General features: G+C 41.6%; 2 protein-coding genes across 2 annotated transcripts in view; one reads left to right on the top strand and one right to left on the bottom strand.

Moving 5' to 3' along the window:
* gas7a (growth arrest-specific 7a) overlaps nt 1-2,146 on the bottom strand; it is a 53,926-nt gene extending 51,780 nt beyond the window's left edge. The window contains exon 1 of the mRNA XM_026164039.1: nt 2,094-2,146. Within this exon, the coding sequence (XP_026019824.1) occupies nt 2,094-2,096 (3 nt within the window). The 5' untranslated portion in view covers nt 2,097-2,146. The remainder of the gene's footprint in view (nt 1-2,093) is intronic.
* A 5,538-nt stretch (nt 2,147-7,684) lies between these two features.
* On the top strand, nt 7,685-21,557 carry LOC113020245 (myosin-4-like). The gene is made up of 39 exons (XM_026164038.1): nt 7,685-7,916; nt 8,303-8,446; nt 9,624-9,780; nt 9,855-9,882; nt 9,978-10,086; nt 10,168-10,260; nt 10,351-10,414; nt 10,499-10,597; nt 10,676-10,779; nt 10,857-10,995; nt 11,081-11,199; nt 11,807-11,956; nt 12,043-12,213; nt 12,307-12,613; nt 12,698-12,774; nt 13,172-13,259; nt 13,341-13,458; nt 13,530-13,653; nt 13,738-13,874; nt 14,036-14,291; nt 14,371-14,613; nt 14,690-14,866; nt 14,941-15,086; nt 15,684-15,774; nt 16,678-17,067; nt 17,156-17,282; nt 17,365-17,483; nt 17,561-17,757; nt 17,821-18,004; nt 18,426-18,591; nt 18,676-18,800; nt 18,871-19,179; nt 19,262-19,465; nt 20,067-20,192; nt 20,265-20,435; nt 20,534-20,638; nt 20,730-20,825; nt 20,923-21,054; nt 21,135-21,557. Exons 1-39 carry the CDS (start codon nt 7,713-7,715, stop codon nt 21,153-21,155), a joined length of 5,817 nt encoding a protein of 1,938 aa, XP_026019823.1. The 5' UTR covers nt 7,685-7,712; the 3' UTR covers nt 21,156-21,557.
* Nucleotides 21,558-21,718: the final 161 nt, after the last annotated feature.

The following is a 21,718-nucleotide window of genomic DNA, read 5'->3' as shown; positions in this document are numbered from 1 at the left end:
CTCAGTGAAGCGATGTCCCAATTTGAAGTTCTTTCCACCCATATTTTCTGTGGAAGTCCTTAATTTACTGCTGCTCACAGTCTGGTTTTTTTTTGTACTGCGTGCAGTCTAAAATGAATCCCTTTGTTCGGTGTTAAGTGTTTTAAATGTTATTATGGAGCGTATAATAAAGTTAAGGCCCCCTAATCTGGTTTCCTTTGTAGTGGGAGATCTCAGTGCTTCCTTCCTCTCCCCGTCAGCCCTCGTCAACCAGGAGAAGCTCATGGAAAGCAGCGAGAGGTCTACACAGCCTGTCTTGTTAGTTTCTGCCTTTTCAGAGAAAACCGCCCTAACGCAAGTGGAGGGTAACATTAAGAGCAGAACCCCAGAGGATTGTGGGATTGGGCTGAGATATCTTACAGATCTGTGTGGGTTTTTTAAAGCTCAGATATCACTGGGCTGCACTATTCACTGCCAGCCAGAGGACGTGTGAAATCAATGCAATAAGCAAATCAGCAGCTGATAAGAATCTAATGATAAGGGTTTATCTTCACACACAACAAGTCAGGCATCCTTCAGTTCTGGTTACCTGTATGATTATAAAATTTAGAGATTTATAATGTTTTGAGCCACAGTCCTACCATGAATGGTCCCAAACTTGCAGTTGGTGCTCCTACAGGTAAGATAACCAATCTTTGTGGCTGATATTTTTTAACTCTAAAAATCAGCGGACTCACACAATAACAAGAAAGGACTGGATGCTGTACATGTGTTGCCAGGCGACATAAAAATATAAAATGCAAAGATATTTGTCCCTCAAGTTTTTCCATTTCTTTACCTCACACCTGTTCTGATAATTTCAGCGATCTCCCTCCGGTAATTTGCCGACATTTGCGAATCTTTATATTGATGCAGCGATTATTATTCCTTCAACTGTGGCGATAATTGTTATTCTCTCACTGATAAATCCAAAACTGTGAAGCAGAAGTAGCCGGAAATGCACAGGAGGAATCGACGGTGCAGAACAGGCCAGTCACAATAATTGCAGACTTCTCAGGAGGTGTACATCAGGTTATGTGTCACATTAGGACGTAGATTTCCCGGTGAAGCTTAAAGTGGGCACGAGAACAAATGCAGCAACCTCCAACAACCACTCACCCACCCTAACCGACCTGTGTGACTGCAGCCGAGCTCACACAAAGAACTTTTCATGCCTAAATCTAACAGCAGCTTTACATGCTAATAACATGAAGTATTTTTTAACCCTTTCATGCATGAATTATGACAACCTCAATCAGGATTTTTTTCTTAAGTATTTTTATTCATCTTTTGGCATGAAAAAAAGATTTTTGAACTTCATTTTTTTACTGTACTTTTTAATGTACTTTTCAAAGAGTTTTTACATGTGCACTTAGGTGGACAACATCTCCTCTGAAGTGGGTGGCAGGGTATGGAGTGACGCATCAGTGTCCAATGTACTGGTTTATGTGCAAGTATACCATCAACAGCGACACAAATACAAGAAAACAGCCTTTGAATAGCTGTCCACTGTAGTGACCACTAAAGGGTTAAAAAATGAGTGATGAAATAATTGACTCCACAGGCTTCCAGTCCAAATTTTTTTTCCTCTAAAAGTGGAAAATATTAATTTTGTGTACATGGACGTTGGTCAGTATCCCACATACGAGACCTCTTAGCATAAAAATGTTTCCAAGAACATGAAAAATTTGAAGATTCATGTTCAGAAAAATAGAAAAAGATTAAAAGCTATGTATATTTTATAAACTGTCAAGAGACTGTGTTGACCTCCTCAATATGCTCTAAAACCAAAGTATCCATAGCAACAAAATGTGTTTCCTTAGAAAATTAAGCTTTTAAACCCTTTGTTTGTACTTTTTTTTACAGGAGCTTTGAATATTCACCTCAACTCAAATCAATTTTCTTAGAATCATAAAAATTTGCTACATGTCTCCATTTCTGCTTCATTTAGATGTAAAAAAGCTAAACTAAATACAAGGTTTCACACAGTTGCAGTATTTCCTTTTAATAATTAGAGTCCATTTGATGCTACTCCTTTTTTTAATCACATAAGGCAATTAAAATAAAGTTCCTACCATGCTGTTAAGCTGAGGAGCAGTCAGTCATCCAGCCAGTGGAAACGAGTAAAGAGACTGAAAGGATTATTAGAGCTCATTACTGTCCAAAATGATCCAACGTCTCTCCAGGGTCACAGCTCAAGACACAGAGGGAGCAGAGACACTGAATATCTTTTTCATTAAGAGGCTTTTTTCCCTGCTTGTACCAAATGAAAGCCCTGGCAGAGAGGCATGCTTTGGTTGTGATCAATGCGGGACATTTTCTATGAAGCTTTGTCGAGCAGAGAAGGCCAGTGGTTGTCAGTCTGTTTTTGGGAAACACAAAAGCGGACACTGTCATATGGAGCTGTGATGTTCGGGAGGGGGACAACAAGAACTTTTCTGTCTCGCCGGCTTGTTCTCTTCTGTTAAACTGAATTAGCTCTGCATGTATTGAGTATCAGACTGCTCATGCTCAGACAGACGAGGTCTGTCTCTCTCTCAGAGAATAAAGATGCTTGTGGCTGCGGCACCTCCGGCCCTGCAGGATTTCACAGATATGAATTTGCACTGTGCAGATGTGCATGAACGTGCACGAGAGCAGATTTTAGGGCAAAAATTAAAGCCGATGAAGAATTTAAATACAGTAAAGCGTATTAATATATGTATGTATATGTATACTGTATCAAAAAGAAAAACTACACTCAACAAAAATATAAACGCAACACCTTTGTTACTGCTCCCATTCCCCATGGGATGGACGTAGAGACCTAAAATTCATTCCAGATACACAATATAACCATCCCTCCCAAACAGTGGTCACAAATCAGTCCAAATGTGTGGTAGTGGGCACATCTGCCATATTGAGATAATCCATCCCACCTCACAGGTGTGCCACATCAGGATGCTGATCTGACATCATGAGTAGTGCACAGGTGTACCTCAGACTGCCCACAACAAAAGGCCACCCTGGAATGTGCAGTTTTTTGCGCTATTGGGGGTCTGGGGACCCAGAACCGGTCAGTATCTGGTGTGACCACCATTTGCCTCATGCAGTGCAACACATCGTCGCATGGAGTCTATCAGATTGTCAATTGTGGCCTGTGGAATGTTGGTCCACTCCACTTCAATGGCTGTGCGAGGTTGTTGGATATTCGTGGGAACTGGTACACGCGGTCGTATACGCCGGTCAAGCACATCCCGAACATGCTCAATGGGTGACATGTCCGGTGAGTATGCTGGCCATGCAAGAACTGGGACATTCTCAGCTGCCATCTGCCCTGAACAATGTGAACCATGATTCATCCGTGAAGCGCACACCTCTCCAACGTGCCAGACGCCATCGAATGTGAGCATTTGCCCACACAAGTCTGTTACGGCGACGAGCTGGAGTCAGGTCAAGACCCCGATGAGGACGACGGGCATGCAGTTGAGCGTCCCTGAGACGGTTTCTGACAGTTTGTGCAGAAATTGTTTGGTTGTGCAAACCAATTGTTCCAGCAGCTGTCTGGGTGGCTGGTCTCAGACGATCTTGGAGGTGAACCTGCTGGATGTGGAGGTCCTGGGCTGGTGTGGTTACACGAGGTCTGCGGTTGTGAGGCCGGTTGGATGTGCTGCCATATTCTCTGAAACGCCTGTGGAGACGGCTTATGGTTGAGAAATGAACATTCAATGCACGGGCGACAGATCTGGTTGACATTCCTGCTGTCAGCATGCCAATTGCACGCTCCCTCATTGCTTGTGGCATCTGTGGCATTTTGCTGTGAGACAAAACTGCACATTCCAGGGTGGCCTTTTGTTGTGGGCAGTCTGAGGTACACCTGTGCACTACTCATGATGTCAGATCAGCATCCTGATGTGGCACACCTGTGAGGTGGGATGGATTATCTCAATATGGCAGATGTGCCCACTACCACACATTTGGACTGATTTGTGACCACTGTTTGGGAGGGATGGTTATATTGTGTATCTGGAATGAATTTTAGGTCTCTACGTCCATCCCATGGGGAATGGGAGCAAAAACAAAAGTGTTGCGTTTATATTTTTGTTCAGTGTAGTTATGAACAAATATGACATACAGAATGATACAATTTCATTAGTTTTTAGTTTAGGTTTAAAAATGCTTTGTTTTCTTTCATTTTAATTTATTTTATTAAGTTTAAAACAATCATGTAGACATCCCAGTGCCTCCTTTAAGCTCTGCGTTTGCAAATTTGACCAGTTAGACATAGTCACGAAATATTGCTTCAGTTATTGCTTAGTGTGGATAAAGAAAGCATAAAGTGATATAAATATAAACACTGCATTTACTGATCCATAAACTGACATTTTTATTTTATGTTTCTAGGCAAACTGAGTTTATTAAATTAATCAAAATATAATTTCCATGTTTGTCTAATGTTCTGCGTCTTCTCCTCATTCTGTCACTGGAGTACACAGCTGCTTGGTCTAAAAGTTCAAAATAAAGAGAAAAAAAAACAGAAAACTAGGTCATTTTTGTTAGGTTGTCATTTTTCTTAGTGTAGATCAAAAGAACTTGGCTGTCTCATTGGAAAGGAAAAGATCCAAAGAGATCTAATATTAATGTCTTTTACATCATCAAGACACTAACGAGCTGTTTTGAGACCAGTCGAGGGGAACTATCTCGTACACGCCTGACAATAAACTGTAAAAACACATTTTCCTTGTTAGTGCTGGTTGTTTAAGGTTGTATCATGTCTGAAAAATCAAAAGCAATAACCTTAAAATGAGTGGATGTGACGCATGACAGTGACATACTTCTTTAAACTTGATGGAAAGATCAGTGTCATGTTGGTTTAATATTCCAGAATCATGGTTATTGGCTGGTAATGGTTACTGCTTTCCACCATCTTTGGTCCAGGATCCGGGGGTCCCAGCAGGAATCTTTATAAAGGAGCTGAAGTTTCTTTAACAGAGTGGAGACTCAAATGTCAAAATGTCCACCACATCTGAAGGTTTCATAATCATGGACAAGCGATTTATTCACCAAATTTAAACAAAAGCTTGTTACCCAACGACCAGGCTTCTCGTCTCCTTCTCGGTACCTTTCAAGCTATTGCTGAATAAAAAAAACATCCTTGGTTCATCCTTCAGATTTAATGGATTTTTTATGTGCTCAACAAAACCTCTAATGCTTTAAAAGGTCTATTTATCTGCTGGTGTTGTGTGATTTTGTAACCATTTTGGAACGTCACAGAGAGACAGTTCAAAGAGAACTGCAATCAAAGTGAAACCAGACGCGAGGTTAAAATCCCGTCCCTTACTTCACCTTGCTTTTGATTTTATAACCTTTAGCAAAAGCTTCTCCTGAAACGTTAGCCACAAACAACTGGCAGCAGCTCTCGTCCACACTGAAGATCACCGAGCGTCCTCTCACATAAGCAACAATGCACTTCTCGCACCGGACTGTTTATTTTGGAGCGTTGCCAGGGCTCATTGTTAAAACAACAGTATCCTACTCAGGCTTTGATGGCCTTTATTTCCTCACCAGCTGCCTGCAATAATCCTCTAAAAGGAATATAATCAATCCGCTTCAAATCCACTTTTAAGGTTGTCTGCCTGCTCGTGTCCGGACATTAATCATCGCTTTCTGCTTTATCCACCAATATAGAAGTTTAAAACCCCTAAAACATGCTGGCTAATCAGGGGACACATTGAGCTTATTTCCCATGGAGATAGTATAAATAACCTGCAGCATGTCACCTCTGTAATGTAGGGGTTGAGCTTTTTTTGTTATGCAGGATTTGGATGAAAATTTGTGTTTATGATTGTTTATTTGGATGCATTAAACAGAAGAAGGCTTGACCAAAAGAACCACAGTTTACTTTGGATTGCAGTGTAGCCAGAAAATGTCTGAGTAAGTATATAACCTTTACAGTGTCCCAAAACAACGATTACAACATGGCATCAATACTGGCCAATGATGACATGACTTCAAATGGCTTTTCTGTCAGATTTTCTCTAAAATCAAGGGTCTTTTCTCAGCACTGAGCAGCTCCTTCAGTGGGAGACTGCGGCACCCACGGTGTGGGACGGAGAGATTTCGCAGGTCTTTCCTCCCCACTGCTGTCAGACTCCATAATAAAGACTTTAACTGATCAAGCACACACATCCATACATATGCAATAATACTAAGTGCAATAATCCTTTCTGTCATCGTTGTATTTTTACTCAGTTGTATATAGTATTTGTAATGGTAAATGGCCTGTATTTATATAGCGCTTTACTAGTCCCTAAGGACCCCAAAGCGCTTTACATATCCAGTCATCCACCCATTCACACACACATTCACACACTGGTGATGGCAGCTACATTGTAGCCACAGCCACCCTGGGGCGCACTGACAGATTTGTATTTGTATTCTATTTTTATCTTATTGTATATTTATTTTATTTTATTCTACTGTATATAGTATTTTATTTTATTCTATTCTGTACAGCTGTGTACTGTATTTATTCTTATTGTATTCTAATTTTTGCCTCATAACTTTTGCACTGTCCACTTCCTGCTGTGACAAAACAAATTTCCCACGTGTGGGACTAATAAAGGTTATCTTATCTTATTTACAAGTTCATTGAATACCTTTGTACTGGTTTTATGTATGCTTTTTTCATTTTATGGTTTTACTGTATTGTAATTAGGGCACTCAAGAGAGTACTCCTATGGCCTTCCCAGTTTAAATAATACTAATACTTTTAAATGGTGACTTTACAAATAATTTTTCTTGTAAACAAAATAAGGATAAAAAGGTCAAGGTTGACCGAATTACTTGTTTTTGGACCTTGTATGTTCATTCATACCACCATATTACTATTTTAGGAATTTTCTACAGTAGCTTTGCATGATTTACATTTTCATAGTTCAAAATAATCCTTCTTTGTCTTATTCATTCTTTCTTTTTTCTTTTTTTAGCTGATTTATCTCCTCTCCCTTTCAGACAATTTTCCTCTGACTGGTTGTCTCATGGTAACAAAGTGGGTGGGTGGGCGGAGCTTCAGTCCCCAAGAGCTCTCTCTTTGATCTGATATAAAACCAGAGCTACAATTTGTGTAAATACATGCCCAATACATTTGTGTTTTATTTCTGTTCCATCATGTTATTTTTTATTCAACTGTTTAATTGGTTAGTCCACTTTTCTTTTACTTTGCCAGCTTCACATGTGCCAAACTTACATTAAATATTCTATTTGTCCCAGTGTACTATTCTCCATTTGGGACATTTTAAGGTGTCTGGATCTAAATATAACTGTAGCTTGCACCTTGTGTTTAATCCATGATCCATCCTCATCCGCGATGGGCAGCAGGTTTGTGTAACTCTATCAGTGTATGCCCATGTAAAGGAAGAAGGCTTCACACCAAGGACAATGGTGTGATATAAAAAGGGACAGTGCCACTGGTAAAACCACAGGGTAACGATCCCATTTAACAGCTTCTGCGCTGGAGTTTTGGAAAAGCTGAGACACTTTGTTTGTGATCAGGTCCAAACGCAAACTGTTCAGTGTTTCTGTTCTTGTACTTGTGCAGCAAAGTGGGTGAGTATGATAATGTTCGGGATGCATTTTTTAAGTGTTATGTTGACATAATTTTTAATTCAAGAGACGATTGGTGTGTGTTTTTTAAATCTTTGATTTAGGAGAAAATGAGCACCGATGGGGAAATGACAATTTTTGGGGTGGCTGCCCAGTACCTGCGCAAGTCTGAGAAGGAGAGGACGGAGGCTCAGACACGGCCGTTTGACAGCAAGACGGCGTGCTTTGCGAGCGATGAGAAAGAGATGTATGTCAAGGCTGAGATCCAGGAAAGGGCAGACGGCAAAGTCAGTGTGAAGACGGCGGATGACAGAGTGGGTGGACTGAAGTGTTGCTCTAATAAACTGCTTTGGTGACAACTGAACACAGCCTGGGAAAAAAAGAGCTTTCTGTATATGAGATGTCTCACGAGGACATTATTCTTTCTAATATTTTAGAAGGATTTTATACAGCTGTCATAAAATCTGCAATAAAAAACCTCCTGAACTTTATTATTCTGGCTTTCAACTGAGACATTTAATCTTGCCTGAAGCCCTAAATGCTGCTTCAGTTTCCACAAAAGTAATAATTTGAATGAAAATGTGATTCCACATTATTAAAACGTGTAAAGGCAGTAATTATCCTGCAGGCATTTGGCCTTTGAAAGACCTTTTTCCCCCTTAACTTTGGGCATCGTGTTTCAATATTCATCTTTTTTCAGACTTTAGCTGTCAGAGAGGACCAAGTGTTTCCCATGAACCCCCCAAAGTTTGATAAGATTGAGGACATGGTGATGATGACACACCTCCACGAGCCTGCTGTGCTGTACAACCTCAAGGAGAGATATGCAGCTTGGATGATCTACGTAAGTCAAACATAAAATATGAAGCTGCGCGCAGAGTTAATTAAAACAGCGAGGCGTTAAAAATTGGAAACCAGATTTTCAGATTATTCAGAAGCTGCAGTGTGATTGTTTAGAAACAGATGACTTCACTCTGGGCTTCATAAGTTATATAAGTAAAAATGCAAACTTAAATTAGGAGTTACTGTCGTTTTTTATGAATTATTTTTGTAAAAAATACTAAAAGTTTTAATTTTATAACTAGGAATATACTTTACTTTATTAGAGTGGATCCATAATGTTAAAAATTTGCTAAAATCCAATTTGAGATTATTTTTTTTTTACATTAAAAAAAATACATTATACTTCATCTGTACTGTAAAAACCAAAAGTGTGAAATTGTCCATTTTCATACAGTATAACTAATTTGATAGTTGTGCCACAATTTTCATATTTATACAGTTTTTAGTATTTAGCTCCTTAGACGTGTGCACAATGAGAAATAAGTTTCACAGTCTATTTCTGAATAGATTCACCTCACACACACAGATACCTGTGAACTGGTGTTCAGCAACATAGTAAGAAAGTGCTAGAATTTTCTGTAAATGAAGCACTAACTTACTAGGCCTTTTAAAAACTCACAGCAAGATACATTCTCCAAAAGGTCCCATTCATTCACTCATTAGGAGGCCTAATCGATAGCAAATGGCTACAGGTACCTGTGTCGGCACACCTGTCAATCAAAGCAGCTGCAGGCCTAACTTTAAGCTTTATCAACATCTAAATGGATGAGCTATAAAAACAAATAAAACACAAAAATAAATAAATAAAAAGTACCCCTCAATAAAACTCTTTTAAAGCGGGAAACATATTTGAAACAAACTTTAAATCTTATGAAGTTTGGCATGTTAACATGACAGTCTGTGGGGACTTGAGTCTGTCTTGTGTGGAGATTAGAGGAACTGCAGTTTTGGGCACTTCTACATTGGCTCAATTTTCAGCCCCAGAAGAAAGGACAGAAAAATCCAAAACCAAGTTAATGAAATACTCTGTTTTAATGAAGCAGACTAATGTTCCACATGTGGTCAATATAACTTTTGCTGTGATGCAGATTTGAAGGCTGAATTACTTATGCAGCTGCAATGAGCCACCTGATGTTGCAATCGAAAACCTGAAAGCCTCTTCCGTGTTTCCCACGCAGACCTACTCTGGACTCTTCTGTGTGACTGTGAACCCTTACAAATGGCTGCCAGTCTACAACCCAGAGGTGGTCCAGGCCTACAGGGGAAAGAAAAGGATGGAAGTCCCCCCTCACATCTTCGCCCTGTCTGACAACGCCTATCAGTTCATGCTCACAGGTGCCAAAGCAGAAACGTCTCTGCAAAAGGAATCTTTACATTTTTTGTCTAACTTCCATTTCTTCTGTCCTCAGACCGTGAAAATCAGTCTATACTAATCACGTAAGTTTAACAGAGACTGTTTCTCTTCACGAGGACTTTGCATCGAATGACTCGTAGGGTGAAATGTTGGCTTTTTCATTTCTTTTGTTCCTCAGTGGAGAATCTGGTGCAGGAAAGACTGTCAACACCAAGCGTGTCATTCAGTACTTTGCAACAATTGCAGTGTCTTCAGACAAGAAAAAAGAGGCAATTAACAAAATGAAGGTAAGTTCATCAGCAGTCAGTCAGTCAGTGTTTCAGAGTGCAGTGGGCATCAGATTTACGTGAAGGTCCGCTCTTCATCAGGGGACTCTGGAGGATCAGATCATCCAGGCCAACCCTCTGCTGGAAGCTTTTGGGAATGCTAAGACTGTGAGGAATGACAACTCATCTCGCTTTGTGAGTGAGCCCCGGGGACTTTACACTTTGATTTAATTTCCCAGATGGTTGTGAGAAATGAGATGCCCCTTTTTTTTTTGTATTGAACAGGGTAAATTCATCCGAATCCACTTTGGTGCGACTGGTAAACTGGCATCTGCAGATATTGAGACGTGTAGGTTTATACTCACTAACTTTGGATAAAGAATGAGGTAAATTATCTTTCCACAAAGAGTAAAATGTTTTTTCTTTCTGAAAGATCTGCTGGAGAAGTCGAGGGTGACATTTCAGCTGCGGGCTGAGAGAAGCTACCACATCTTTTATCAGCTTACCTGCAACAAGAAGCCTGAACTGATAGGTGAGCTGATGAATTGTTTTTGAATTACTTTGATGCTCTCAATGCTCATTTGCATAAACCTCATTTCTTTCCCTTCAGATCTACTTCTCATCACCACCAACCCCTACGACTTTGCCTTCATCAGTCAGGGAGAAATCAGTGTGAAAAGCATCAATGACGCTGAAGAGCTAATGGCTACAGACGTGAGTGGACTCAGATCTCGCTGAGCTGAGTTACTGCTCATTCAAATCTGACTTGGCCTCTTTTATTTTAAATACAGGAAGCTTTTGATGTTCTGGGCTTCTCCTCTGAAGAGAAAGCATCCATCTATAAGCTCACTGGCGCTGTGATGCATTATGGGAACATGAAGTTCAAGCAGAAACAGCGGGAGGAGCAGGCTGAGCCAGAGGGCACTGAAGGTGAGGGCGATACAAACAAATAAACAAACAAAAGAAAGAGCTATGAATGAGGTCACATATCTATATTCTTCTGTTTTCCCTGCAGTGGCTGATAAAGCAGCGTATCTGATGGGCCTGAACTCGGCAGATCTGCTGAAAAGCCTCTGCTATCCCAGAGTGAAGGTTGGAAATGAGTACGTCACCAAAGGGCAAAATGTTCAGCAGGTAAGCTCAGAATCTAAAAGCGTTTCATCCTGATAACAGCTCAGTCACACCAGAGTAAAAACAAGATGGAAACCTCTTTGCAACTATGTAAAAAAATCAGCAGTTGCTACGGTGATTGATTTCCTTTTTTCTGAATTTGCCAAACATTTGTTTGGCCAACATCCTCAGTCTCTTGGCATCCAGAGGTTGCAATTGCACAAGTCGCCTGTAGGGAAGCAACCTGTCTCCAAACAACAGCAATCTAACTCAGACTGACTGAATGACATTTAACAGATTGGCGAATGTTTAGAATTGTAAACGCAGCCAGATTGGCAGCACTTTGTGATCAATATGTGCTGATGAGCATTTCATGGCCCCCCTCCATTGTTTTCCCTGGAGTGACTGTAACATAAGCAGCCTACACACTCCGAGATTCTGAAGTGTGACGCTGAACGAACTAACTTTGATAGGACATCAAACATGATGCATGCAGTCTGTACAACAATATTACTGAAATGAGGCCAAGATGCGAGGCTATCTATCTATCCCGTTATGCTGCATCCTCCTCAGCTTAGTCTTAGATGTCTTTTGTGCAGCACTGTATGAAGATAATTCACCATCTTTCCAGGTGTACAACTCTATTGGCGCCCTTGCAAAATCAGTCTACGAGAAGATGTTTTTTTGGATGGTCGCAAAAATCAACCAGCAGCTCGATACGAAGCAATCCAGACAACATTTCATTGGAGTTCTCGATATCGCCGGCTTCGAGATCTTTGATGTGGGTGTTTAAAATATATCTGTACATTCCTCACAATCTCACAGAAATTTGTTTATTTACTTGAATAACATATTTTATGTGTTTAGCACAACAGCATGGAGCAGCTCTGCATTAACTTCACCAACGAGAAGCTGCAACAGTTTTTCAACCATCACATGTTTGTGCTGGAACAAGAAGAATACAAAAAAGAAGGGATTGACTGGGAGTTCATTGACTTTGGTATGGACCTGGCAGCCTGCATTGAGCTCATTGAAAAGGTATTATATGCAGTATGATTTAAAAAATAAGAAACATGAAACTTAATGTTTCAAATACGAGAATGTTATTAACAAGAATTTTGGGTTTCCAAGCCAATGGGCATCTTCTCCATCCTTGAGGAAGAGTGCATGTTCCCAAAATCAACAGAGACGTCTTTCAAGAACAAACTCTATGACCAACATCTTGGCAAGAACAACTGCTTCTTGAAGCCCAAACCAGTCAAAGGGAAGCCCGAAGCCCACTTCACGTTGGTGCACTACGCCGGCACCGTGGACTACAACATCACCGGGTGGCTCGAGAAGAACAAAGACCCGCTCAATGAGTCGGTGGTGCAACTTTACCAGAAGTCATCAGTCAAAATACTGGCCATGCTGTATGCGCACTACTCTGGATCAGACGGTAAGTATGCCTTTTTTCCACTAGCGCTCGATTGTTTATTAACATGATACGGTCGTGTTATGTTTTAAACTGTCATTGATGCAGAGACAGCTGCAGGAGGAGCCAAAAAGGGATCCAAGAAGAAGGGGGCATCTTTCCAGACTGTGTCGGCTTTGTTCAGGGTAACATAAAATTTACCAGTGGTTTCTAGGGTGCGCATCAATTAGAAATCATCCTGGAAATCAGTTTAAATAAGTAAAGATTGTATTTTTTAATATTCTATTAAAAAATAAATGGTAACACCAAAACCCATCGTTTTCTTCACAAATTGTTTGGGGGGGGGGGGGGAATTAAGCTTGTGGTGTAGTTTCCTTCGTCCGTATTTTTAATGCTTGCCCCAGATTTGCTCAAGGTTAACAAATTAAACCTTGCAGTGCCTCCTAGAAAACCTTTTTTATGGGTAATCTTAAATATTGCTAAGCAACTGCTAGTCATGAGCATAACAAAAAAGTATTCCTGAGTTTAAAAAGAAGTCAAAACTATTAGAACAAAACTTCTACACGTGTGGATTTTCTGCAGGAGAATCTTGGGAAGCTTATGACCAATCTGAGAACCACTCACCCTCACTTTGTGCGCTGCTTGATACCAAACGAGACCAAAACACCAGGTAGTTTTTAATAATCCACTTATTCTGACATTTATATAACCACAGTAATGCAACTAAAATAATTACTGCCTTCAATAACAGGCATAATGGAGAACGGCCTCGTTATCCACCAGTTACGATGCAACGGCGTGCTGGAAGGCATCCGGATCTGCAGGAAAGGCTTTCCCAGCAGAATCCTCTATGGTGACTTCAAGCAGAGGTAAACACTCAAAGCTTTTGAATATTTCATACCTTTTGCTCTTATACTCAGATTTATCATTTCTCCGACAGGTACAGGATTCTTAACGCGAGCGCAGTTCCAGAGGGACAATTCATGGATAACAAAAAAGCTGCGGAGAAGCTCCTTGGCTCAATCGACGTGGATCACACGCAGTACAAGTTTGGACACACTAAGGTTTTTAGTTGTTAACATATAACAAGGGTTAAATGGTAAAGAAGAGCAATGAGAAGTGAGAGTGGTAATGACCTTTCATTTCAGGTGTTTTTTAAAGCCGGCCTGCTCGGCGCCTTGGAGGAGATGAGAGATGAGCGACTGGCACAGGTCGTGATGTCCACTCAGGCTCTGTGTCGCGGATACCTCGTCCGGCTAGAGTATCAGAAGATGATGGCCAGAAAGTAAAGATGCATACTGCATTCATGTGTGGTGGACTAAAAACAAAGAAAGAGGAAATCATACATTAACTCTTATAGGCTGTGCCAACAGGCCCTGCATGCTTTATAGATCCATCACAGCTAAAACCTGCATCTTAAATGAAATGAAATTTCTACTTTGACAGGGACGCAATCTACACCATCCAGTATAACTTCCGTTCCTTCATGAATGTAAAGCACTGGCCGTGGATGAAGCTGTACTTTAAGCTGAAACCTCTTCTGAAGAGTGCTGAGGCTGAGAAGGAAATGGCCCAAATGAAGGTGGACTTTGGAAAACTCAAGGAAGATCTGTCCAAATCAGAAACCCGTCGGCGGGAGCTGGAAGAGAAAATGGTCTCCATCGTACAAGAGAAGAACGATCTGTTGCTTCAAGTCCAGGCCGTAAGTTAAGAACCACTTATTGTCCACGTGGGTGCTGCGACTTTTGAGAAATAATGTTAGCCCACAATCTTGATATCAGGAGGCTGACAACCTGCTGGATGCAGAGGAGAGGTGCGAAGGACTCATCAAAAGCAAGATCCAGCTGGAAGCCAAACTCAAGGAGGTGACCGAGAGACTTGAAGATGAGGAGGAGATCAACGCTGAGCTGACCGCCAAGAAGAGGAAGCTCGAAGACGAGTGCTCTGAACTGAAGAAGGACATCGACGACTTGGAGTTGACCTTAGCTAAAGTGGAGAAGGAAAAACATGCAGTAGAAAACAAGGTGAGTCTCCAATCAACTGCTGTATCATCTCAGTAGAGGAGAATTGTTATATCTTCCTTCTTAATCATCGCTGTAGGTAAAAAACCTAGTAGAAGAAATCATGAGCCAAGATGAAAACATCACCAAACTGTCCAAAGAGAAGAAAGCCCTGCAGGAGGCTCATCAGCAAACACTGGACGACCTGCAGTCCGAGGAAGACAAAGTAAACGCGCTTACCAAAGCCAAGACCAAACTGGAGCAGCAGGCGGATGATGTGAGTTATCCTGCATGCAGAAGTACTGAAGTGTACAGCTGCTGTTAAGATGTGTAAGATGGCTTTATCTTTAGCTGGAAGGTTCACTGGAGCAAGAGAAGAAGGTCCGTATGGATCTGGAAAGAGCCAAGAGGAAGCTGGAGGGTGACCTGAAACTTGCTCAGGAGTCAATCATGGATCTGGAGAATGACAAGCAACAGCTGGAAGAAAAGCTGAAAAAGTAAGGACTCAATGTTTTGGTGCTGAAAAGAGTGTTTAAAAATGTTATTTTCTTTATACATATAGGAAACTGAGTTTGTAAGATAGTTAACAGTTTATGGGCAAACAAAGTTTTGAAGCCAGGAAAGGTGTTAGCTGTGAATGGAGGGGCTGTGAGTCACAAACCCACAAAGAATTAATCTGTAGTTTCCCTCTGTGCAAAGTTTTATCATCTCCCGGCTCACTGTTTTGGTTTCTGTTTGACATTCATGCTCCAAACATAAGAGACCAAAAGGACCAGAGCTGGTGGAGATGATAAAGTTTGTACACAGGCAGCTTTATGCAAACATATTCTTCAAACCAGCTCTTTAATCTCACTGCTTACAGCTTGTTGCACTATTTAATGTGTGTTATATATTCATTTATGTGGCACTGTGCACTCACTGGTTACTTTATTAGGTTGCTTGCTAGTACTGGGTTGGAGCCCTTTTTATCCTTGAACATGGTCAACTTGAAATAATGACAGATCCCTCAGAGTAACATATTTCTTTTTAACCCTTCAGGCTTCAAAAATAACAATTTTCAAGCATTCAGCAAGTTTTCCTTTTTTTTTTTACAGGAAAGACTTTGAGTTGTCACAACTGCAGTCAAAGATAGAAGACGAACAAGCACTCAGTGGTCAGCTGCAGAAGAAAATCAAAGAGCTCCATGTGAGAATTGTTTTTAATTACCTGAGCTGGTGTCCACTTCAGGATTTACATTATTGGCAGATAATATAATGATGCAGATGAGAAAGGTTCATCGACTGTATATCTACTTATTCTGCTTTGAGTAGAAACACAACATAACAGATACAGTACATTTTATCTCCATCACTGCAACGTCACTAATATGAAGCTGATTCTGTGCTTTTCTGTAGCGGTTTTCAACAATAGCACTCAACTGATTTCCGATGATGTCCAAAACATTATGGCCAATAACATTTCCTTAGACTGGAGCGCCTATAGCCTGTACACAAAAGATGGACACTGGCTGTAGCATCACTGGACATTGCATCCTGATAGTGACACTAACTGGGATCATAGTTTACAAAATAAACGTCTTGTGTTCAATAAGACCTAAAACTAGTGATTGAAACTTTAAAATAATCAGGAAAGTGTTTACTGAGGTCATAGATTGTAAATAAAATAGGCAGGAAGGCAGAAAATGAAAATAAGTCAGGTTTAAACCTCTGCAAGCGAATAAATAAAGAAGGCTCCACAAGACTGACATCAGTGGCTACAGGAGGGGCCGTATCCCAAAAAATCTGACAAAGACATGACTTCAATTTCATCTGTGTAATGTTTCATTATCAAAACTGGCAAAATGTGAGCTGGTTTTAACAAAAGCAACAAGAAGAACTGGTGAAAAAGGAGGTACAAGTTGCTCTGACCCACTTTTCTAAACTTTTGGTCTTAAGAAAAGTGGGTCAACTAAAATGTTAGCCACATGAACTGGATGTCTCACGTGTCCCAGGTTAAAAAATACCACACATGCACTAAAAGCTTTCAATTTAAATGGTGCAACCATTTTTAAATAACAAATAAAATTCCTGAATCACATTTGCAACTCAGGCCCGAATTGAGGAGCTGGAGGAGGAAATCGAGGCCGAGCGTTCGGCTCGAGCCAAAGTGGAGAAGCAGAGGTCTGATCTGTCCAGGGAACTCGAGGAGATCAGCGAGAGGCTGGAGGAGGCCGGAGGAGCCTCCGCCGCTCAGGTGGAGATGAACAAGAAGCGTGAAGCTGAGTTCCTCAAACTTCGCAGGGAGCTGGAGGAGTGCATGCTGCAGCATGACGCTACCTCTGCTGCTCTGCGCAAGAAACACGCAGACAGTGTGGCCGAAATGGGAGAACAGCTGGATAACGTGCAGAGAGTCCGGCAGAAGCTGGAGAAGGAGAAGAGTGAGTTAAGGCTGGAGTTGGATGACATGTCGAGCAATATGGAATCCGTGGCCAAAACAAAGGTTGGTCATTAAACTTGTCTTTGTCTTTACGCTCCCTTCAATGTAAAAACATTACAAGGTTTATGTTTTTGCTTTCTTAAATTTGAAGATCAATTTAGAGAAAATGTGCCGATCACTTGAAGATCAACTGAACGAGGTGAAAACCAAAGAGGAGGAGCATCTGAGGCTCATTAATGACCTTTCGAGCCAGAAAGCTCGGCTTCAGACAGAAAACGGTAAGGAGTAAAGTAAACAAGCTGGAAGTCAAATAAAGTCACAGATACACCTGCTTTAATTCTCTTTACACCTCCCATCCAGCTGAGATGTCTCGGCAGCTGGAAGAAAAGGAGTCCCTGATGTCACAGTTAACCCGCGGTAAGCAAGCCTTCATTCAGCAGATCGAGGAGCTGAAACGGCTTCACGAGGAGGAGGTGAAGGTAAGCTGTGCCGAAACACACTAGCCTGAATGTTTGGCAGTTTAGTGTGTTCATGGTGTCGCTTTCATTCTGCTCAGGCTAAAAACGCCTTAGCTCACAGTTTGCAGTCATCACGTCATGACTGCGAGCTGCTAAGGGAGCAGTACGAGGAGGAGCAGGAGGCCAAAGCCGAGCTGCACCGCTGTCTGTCCAAGGCGAACAGCGAGGTGGCTCAATGGAGAACCAAATACGAGACAGACGCCATCCAACGAACCGAAGAGCTCGAGGAGGCAAAGTAAGAACAGTCTTCATTTCACTTTAAATGTTGTGCTAATGATGACCCGAATTTCTCCTACAGGAAGAAGTTAGCCTTCCGTCTGCAGGATGCAGAAGAAGCTGTGGAGGCCGTTAACTCCAAGTGTTCCTCTCTCGAGAAGACGAAGCAGCGGCTGCAGGGAGAGGTGGAGGACCTAATGATGGATGTGGAGAGGTCTAATGCTGCTGCTGCCACTTTGGACAAGAAGCAGAGAAACTTTGACAAGGTTTGGTTTTCATGAGATATCCTAAAATTGCTGATGTGACTGATGCATTCGTTAAGAGGTTCAGTAAGAAGAATATCCTGCAGGAGGAAGGTAGAGTGGAACAGGTGAGAATTACTTTAATAGTGGTCAACACTCCCAAACCTCTCTTTACGCAGCTGTTAATAAGACAAAACTCGTAGGATAATTAAAGTACTGACTTCAGTTCAAGCCATAACTATTTGTCAGCAATCTGCTAACACTGTTCAGTTGTTTAGCAGCATTATAGAGGATATCTGGTGCCAAAGACCCAAAGGAAGGATAAAGATTGTATGATACCTGATGTCTTGTTGAGCGTCCATATGCAAGCAGCATCATGTTTTGACAATAAAGTGATATATTTATCTGAAACCATTTACTGATATGTGAGCCTTTTATTGTAAAGGTTGTTGCTGAGTGGAAGCAGAAATACGAGGAGGGTCAAGCAGAGCTGGAGTCAGCTCTAAAAGATGGTCGCTCTTTGGGCACGGAGAACTTCAAGATGAAGAATGCCTTTGAGGAATGCCTGGAACAAGTGGAGACACTCAAACGGGAAAATAAAAATCTGCAGCGTATGTCAAGGTCCCCCTTTTTATAAAAATCTCTAATAATGCAGCAAAATGTCGATCGTTATCATGATTTCCTTCTCCCTGCAGAGGAAATCATGGATCTCACGGAGCAGCTGGGAGAGATGGGGAAAACCATCCACGAGCTCGAGAAAGCAAAGAAACAGGCTGAGCAGGAGAAGTTAGAGGCTCAGACGGCTCTGGAGGAGGCAGAAGTGAGTAGAAGAACAATATTTAAACAAACTCTGCTGTCTCTGGGTATTATTACTGCATGTCCTTGTTCAGGGCTCACTGGAGCACGAGGAATCCAAGATCCTTCGAGTCCAGCTGGAGCTAAACCAGGTAAAGTCTGAGGTGGACAAGAAGCTAGCTGAGAGGGACGAGGAGATCGAACAGCTGAAGAGGAACAGCCAAAGAATCATCGACACAATGCAAACCAATCTGGATGCTGAGGTCCGGAGCAGGAACGACGCCCTCAGAGTGAAGAAGAAGATGGAGGGAGACCTGAACGAGATGGAGGTCCAGCTGAGCCACGCTAACAGGCAGGCGGCCGAGGCCCAGAAACAGCTGAGGAACATTCAAGTTCAGCTCAAGGTGGGCCGCGTGTAGACAGCGAGAAGAGTTTGTTATTACCTCAGCTTAAGAACATGCTTCTATTTATAACATTTCTGTTTAGGAGGTCCAGATTCAACTCGATGACGCCCTGAGAAACACCGATGACATGAAAGAGCAGGTGGCCATGTCGGAGCGCAGGAGCAACCTCGTGCAGGCTGAAATGGAGGAGATCCGAGCAGCTCTGGAACAGACCGAGAGAAGCCGCAAGCTAGCGGAGCAGGAGCTGCTGGATGCCAGCGAGAGAGTTCAGCTGCTACACTCACAGGTTCAGATCCACCAGTTTTACATGTGCACACATTTTTTTATTAGCAATAGATGGCACAACCACAACGGACAGCTATTGACCATGAGTTGGTGGTAGGGTTGAGAAATGTTGGGGGTCAGGCCAGAACTGGGGTTATATTTATGAAGAATGTGCAAGCAGATGAAAGGCATCCTGCAGACTAAATGATTCAGTAAATGATATTAAATGATCAGGCTGCTCTCCCTGAGGTGAGATCAGTGAAACCTGCAACCTGCAAATAATTTATCTAATTTAGCGAATCGATGTCAGGTCATAAATTTGTTGACGAAAATCTGTGTCAGTGTCTGTCAGTAATGGGTACAAACCTCAGAAGTATTCCAGTTCTTTGTTTTTTCTTACTTATAAGTTTCAATAGATTTAGTAGAACAAATAAAAATATATTTGGCAAACTTTTCAAACCAGATTTTTAATTTTCTCAGAATTTTCTCAGATCGCAGCAGTCGTAGCTCTACAGTTAGAATCCACTTTTTCTCTGAAACAACATCTATTTAAATATTTGAAGGTATCACGACTCATCATCATTATTTGTCCCTCTTATGTTAATTCAAATCCTCGCCTGCAGAACACCAGCCTGCTCAACAGTCGGAAGAAGCTGGAGGCGGATCTGTCTCAGATTCAGAGTGAGATGGATGATAGTGTCCAAGCAGCCAGGAACGCTGAGGAGAAAGCCAAGAAAGCCATCACTGATGTAAGTCGATTTTTCTCAGTGTAAGCCTAAAAGATGCAGCAGTATGCTAGCCATTTTATTACTTTTTTTCAGGCGGCCATGATGGCGGAGGAGTTGAAGAAAGAGCAGGACACCAGCGCTCATCTGGAGAGGATGAAGAAGAACCTGGAGGCGACTGTCAAAGACCTGCAGCAGCGCCTCGATGAGGCCGAGAACCTGGCCATGAAAGGCGGAAAGAAGCAACTCCAAAAACTGGAAGCCAGGGTAATCTGACCAAATAACATCTTTCATCAGCTTTAGGAACAGGAGGGTGTTGCTCAAAAACACAGGAGACTGATGACCAAACATTTTCGCCCTTCCAGGTGCGAGAACTCGAGAACGAGCTTGAAGCGGAGCAGAGACATGGCTCAGAGTCTGTGAAAGGTGTGCGCAAACTCGAGCGCAGGATTAAGGAGCTCACCTATCAGGTAGAAAAAACCCTGTTCACTTTCACAATGCAAGGTTTTTACAAATGTTTCAAAAAATGGAGATCGTTTCTTTTCTGTCACCAAAAACTAGTCCGAGGAGGACAAGAAGAACATGATGAGACTGCAGGAGCTGGTAGACAAACTCCAGCTGAAGGTGAAAGCGTACAAGAGGCAGGCTGAGGAAGCTGTGAGTGTTTTTTCTGTCAAACATGTTGTAGTTAGATGTTTGGAGAATTTGGAGAATTTGATTTAGTTTTTTTTTTTTTTTTTTTGGTTGTTAACAGGAAGAGCAAGCCAACACTTACCTGACTAAGTTGAGGAAGGTGCAGCATGAGCTGGAGGAGGCCGAAGAGCGAGCCGACATCGCTGAGTCCCAGATCAACAAGATGAAAGTGAAGAATCGAGACACGAGCAAGGTGATCGAATCAGCCAAAGCTAATGCACCTTAAACTCACTGTAATAAGCGCTAATGACTTCTTGTTCTTCTCATTTTCAGGTAAAAGATAGCGGGGAGTAGCGGCGATTAAAGGGCATTAAGATGATATCGAAAGCTGAGTCTCTGAAACTCATTTGAGCTCATTTACAACATATTCTTAATCAAACGTGTGTTTTTCTTCCATTTAAAGCCACTGTGGGTATAATTTATGTAACTTAATTCTCAGATAAAGACCTAAAATTGGTGGAGAACAAAATCAGAGATAAAAAGATGAAGCGGTGCTCAGTTACAGAGCAGTACTGCCATGATAACGTTGATCTGGACGCTGTAAAACGAGCAGCAGCATCCTGCCAGCGGCTGATATTTTAATAACTGAAAAATAAAAATTCTGTCTTTGGCTTCCTCCCACAGTCCAAAGACACATTTAGTAAGGTTAGGTTAACAAATCTTCACGTCATACACACAGTGACTTTAAACCTTAAGCGAGGCAGTTATCTTCTGTATTTGCTTAAATGTATTTGTGTTGTGTTATTGAATGTGTGTTGCCTCAATTATAATAAAATCCTTAATCTTAAAAAAAAGTGTCCATTAATACAAATGGCTATTGATGCATATGGAATAAAAACTGAGACCTTGTGATTGAA

This window comes from Astatotilapia calliptera, chromosome 4 (genome assembly GCF_900246225.1).
Source record: "Astatotilapia calliptera chromosome 4, fAstCal1.2, whole genome shotgun sequence".
Lineage (NCBI taxonomy): Eukaryota > Metazoa > Chordata > Actinopteri > Cichliformes > Cichlidae > Astatotilapia > Astatotilapia calliptera.
Note: the sequence above shows the minus strand (reverse complement) of the source record. Positions and strands in the feature narration are given on the sequence as shown.

What these genes read in the sequence shown, in the direction of transcription:
- LOC113020245 (XM_026164038.1), top strand. Translation starts at nt 7,713, where the DNA reads ATGAGCACCGATGGGGAAATGACAATTTTTGGGGTGGCTGCCCAGTAC. An exon ending in GCATTGAGCTCATTGAAAAG is followed by an intron (nt 12,214 to 12,306) that starts GTATTATATGCA and finishes TGGGTTTCCAAG; the next exon opens with CCAATGGGCATCTTCTCCAT. An exon ending in AACATGCAGTAGAAAACAAG is followed by an intron (nt 14,614 to 14,689) that starts GTGAGTCTCCAA and finishes TCATCGCTGTAG; the next exon opens with GTAAAAAACCTAGTAGAAGA.